General features: G+C 35.4%; 1 protein-coding gene across 1 annotated transcript; it reads right to left on the reverse strand.

Annotated features, from left to right (window-relative positions):
- Positions 1-800: 800 nt before the first annotated feature.
- On the reverse strand, positions 801-3796 carry LOC125654658 (uncharacterized). The gene is made up of 3 exons (XM_048884670.2): positions 3531-3796; positions 3119-3176; positions 801-2753 (listed from the first exon to the last, which is right to left on the reverse strand). The coding sequence occupies exons 1-3, from the start codon at positions 3746-3748 to the stop codon at positions 2109-2111; spliced, it is 921 nt and encodes a 306-aa protein (XP_048740627.1). The 5' UTR covers positions 3749-3796; the 3' UTR covers positions 801-2108.
- Between the last annotated feature and the right edge of the window lie 302 nt (positions 3797-4098).

Below are 4098 nucleotides of genomic sequence, written 5' to 3' on the forward strand. Positions count from 1 at the left end.
GGAAAAGAACAAAGCGCATATAAGTAAAGGTACCTGTGGATATATATTAGAAAAACAGCCACTGAAAGTGTAAAGTCTTTGGTATTTAATCATTTTGGTCATGATCAAGACACCTGTTATGAAAAACATTGAATGAGCAAACTTGAAAATGTTGAAAAAATCTCAAAGGTATGGATAACAAACTGTACATTTTTAGATAGAGGACTCAGGTACGTTATTTTGTTTTTAAAAGTGGGAGATGGAGCAGCTGGATAAGCTTTACCCAAACTTATATTTCTTAAATCGTGAAGGGTTGCAATGTTGGCTTGCATGTTTCTCTAAAATAACCTTAATTTCCCCCACACTTTCATTTCTTGAATGAGAGAGGGCGCCCTTCAATATATGTTATTGCATATGGGTCAATTCATAACTTCGACTTTACGTTCTTACCATTTACTTTACGTTCTTACCATTTGCTACTATTGTAGTTTGTTTGACGTGTTTCATACCAATTTTAGAAGGGAGATCCAAAGATTGCCATTTCATATTTGATATTAAGCTCCATTGAAAAAACAAGAATATGTTTTTCCTTGATAGAAATGACTGGGAACATGAAACACTTCCAAAACTTTTTCTTGATGGTCTTTGACCTGGGTGCCATTTTTAAGGTCAAATTTCAGCTTAAAGGTCATGGGTGCATGCATTTTACTTGTGAATGTAGATTTAAAATTTGATGATCAGGATTTTTTGTAATTCATTTATTTATTTTTTAATTTTTTATTCATTTTTTTTTTTATTTAATTACAATCAGTATGCAAAGAATGGCCTAACAATTGGTATGAAACATATCAAACGACATTCAACCCGATGACAGACTGTATTTGTAAATACTTACTTTAAACGAGACTGTTGAAATTACTGTAACATCAACTTGTTTGGCAGGTCCTGTCTCCATTTAAAAATTGATCACACGAAGAACACGCTTTCGTTTATCGAATCATTTAGGAGGCACATACATGTAGAAAGGAAAGGCGAAGATAGCAAACGGTGATCAATCTTATAGCTCCTATAAGTAAATGAAAATAGATAGTTGGGCAAACACGGACCCCTGGACACACCAGAGGCGGGATCAGGTGCCTAAGAGGAGCAAGCATCCCCCTGTTGACCGGTCACATCCCGCTGTGAGCCCTATATCCTGATCATATAAACGGAGTTATCCGTAGTCAAAATCAGTGTGCCAAAAACGGTCTACCAATCGGTATGAAACACTTCAGACAGCATTTGACCCAATGATATGTTCTATTGAAGAACTAGAAAATGAAAAGAGAGAGGGGGAGAGAGATTAAGAGAGAATCGGAGAAAGAGGAAGAATTGTGTTTGGTCCACTGTTCCGTTTCAATCATTTCATGTAAAGCAATTGTTTTCTGTTAACACCACATAATTAAAGCAAGTCACATATATTCTGACAGTATTTCTCATATTCAGTATACTGTAAATGTATTACATTTGGCTGTGTATTCTATTTAGCGCCTTTGGCGGAACGCAGCTTCCGCTAAATCAAGTACATCGCTAAATGCCATCCGTAAATCGAGATGTTTAAAGTAATTCAGGAATGCGCTAAATCAAATCTACGCTAACTTGTTGAAAAAACGATTTCCGCCAAATATCGTACACGCCAAATATAATACGTTTACAGTATTTACAGCCTTTTAACGACAAAGTTTTTTTTCTAAATAGAATATATCAATAATATGCTTTTCACAAAACTAACATTTAGTTTTGGAGCAATTTTATACCTAATGATGGTCAGGAAAATGGGAATGTAGGAATACACTACAACTTTGACAGCTTAGTGACCTTTAAGTAAGGAAATATGATAAGGGGGTCATCAAAACTGTTGGACAGACAAATCTGTATTGACTGAAGTCAGTGGTAAATCTGTTATTGTTATTGATTGTCCCCCAAAACATCCCATTTCTTTTCATAAAAATGACACATTTTTTATCACGAAATACATTTTCAAAATGAACAGTAAAGGTCATTATTCCTTTGGTCAGACGTGCACAAGATCTACATGTAATTTCTCCAGGAATACATTGTTCAAGAGATTTATTACGTCTTGTCACTTTTTAAGATTTCTCTAGAACAAAATACATATCATCACTATCCTTCTCGTCCGGTCCTCGGTCATCAAATAATTGTTTTCTCTGGTTACTATAAACATTTTCTACATGGTCCGATATGGGTTCTTTACCATCTCTATTGTGCTTTTGCACAATACTAATGTCTGTCTGAGAAATGTTGTTTTCGTTCATGTCGGGAGCGGAAGTAGTATTCTCCAAGATAAAGTATATTTCAGCTTCCGGCGAATTCGTGCGATATTGCTCTAGGTTTTCTCTTTCTGTTCCCCTATCTATCACATGATTACAGTGGTCCACCTTCCCAGCTATTTCTTGTATTTGTGGTGTTTGTTTGTCACATGTATCACTATCGCCATCTCCGGTATCATTTACAAGAGTGTTGTTTACATAACCACAGTTACTTTGGTATTTGAAACGCTTCTCTTCATTTGTTCTCACTCCACTGTTTGGTTTAGCATTATCAGCTGTCACTGAGTTGTTTGTGTTTCCGTGTATGACATCATAATATTCATCATTACTTGTCAGGTCTTTAGACGTATTAGATATTTGTGTTTCTGACGAAAGGTTCAATTCTCGGATATGTTCATCTCTATGCATGTTGTTTTTTCTGATCTTTGCGAAGTCGATAGTCTCCTATACATGAATTAAAAATACGAAAATTAAAATTGTTTCATGCTGAAAATCAAGAGAGAAAGAAAGAAGGCAAAAATATTTTTATATATATAAGCAGATCACAAATGCACTAAAAATGTGCATGTTACAACTGATATAGGAAATCGGTCTGCCTTCCCTATGTAACAAATATACGTTTTGTGGAACTTCTCGTGTCGTTAATCATATTTAGTTATTTTAATAACCTTATTTACTTGACCTGGTATGTACAATTAGATCCAACGCTTTGAATTTTGAGTGATGTTTTTGATAAACTTTTACAAAACACGAATACAAAAGGAGATCGGCCATGCACGTGGCGTCAACTTTTACTGTAAGCAACTTACAAAATATTCACTCTCAGGCTGATGCTCTATTCTGTTTTCATCACCTTTGTCGACCTCTCTGTAAAATAGTAATACAAATTCATAGTCTTTCTTCGAGGTTGTATGTTGCCAACCATACATGTAGTCGAGAAAAAATAACCATTTGCTCATGTTTCTTATTACTTTCAGTGTACATTGCAATATGCGCATGGTTAAACAACGAATTTAACATTAAATATTTTACTTCCGAAAGTTGGTTTTGTATCTGATAACATATCTCGATCAGTATAATGTATGATCATTTTACCAGCTTAGATATTACTAATGATGTTCTGTACATATACATGTAAAAAGAATTAGTCTCCTCGTCCCAGGAAAACCTTATCCATGTTGACGTATAAAAAACCTTAAGCTGTTACAAACTGATACTAACCGTCTAAGACACAAACAATACAGAAGTATTCCTAATGCAATCAAACCCAGAAGAAGTCCGCCCAACACTCCAGCAATAATAGCCACGGACGCCATCGGTGTAAGCCCAATCACACCTTTCTGTTGTAAATGCGCAAACGATAATTCCGTATATTTATGAAAAACCATTATAAATGCTCCGGATTTATGACGACTAAACCTTTTGCGAAATATTATCATTTGTACTTTCCATCTTCCTTTAAATCGTGGTAGGTGTCTTACCTAAGTCATAATGTTTTAAATCACCACAATGATAACAACACTCCCCATCCGGCAGTGTTTGTTGAAAGGTGGAATAGAACATTTAAAGTTCACCGCGAATTATTGACTGAGAGCGGACATAAAAAGGCAAATCGGGGCTGTTGTTATCGGACAACGTGGGTTAGTGGTAATAGAATGCCCGAATGATGGATTTTATTTTGTTTACGTTGTCTGCAAACTTCTACACTTTGATAATGATACAGTGACCCTTGGACAAACAATAAAACATACAAGGGACTGAGTGATACCGGATGTTTTTGTAGGTGTGT

This window comes from Ostrea edulis, chromosome 7 (genome assembly GCF_947568905.1).
Source record: "Ostrea edulis chromosome 7, xbOstEdul1.1, whole genome shotgun sequence".
Taxonomy (NCBI): Eukaryota; Metazoa; Mollusca; class Bivalvia; order Ostreida; family Ostreidae; genus Ostrea; species Ostrea edulis.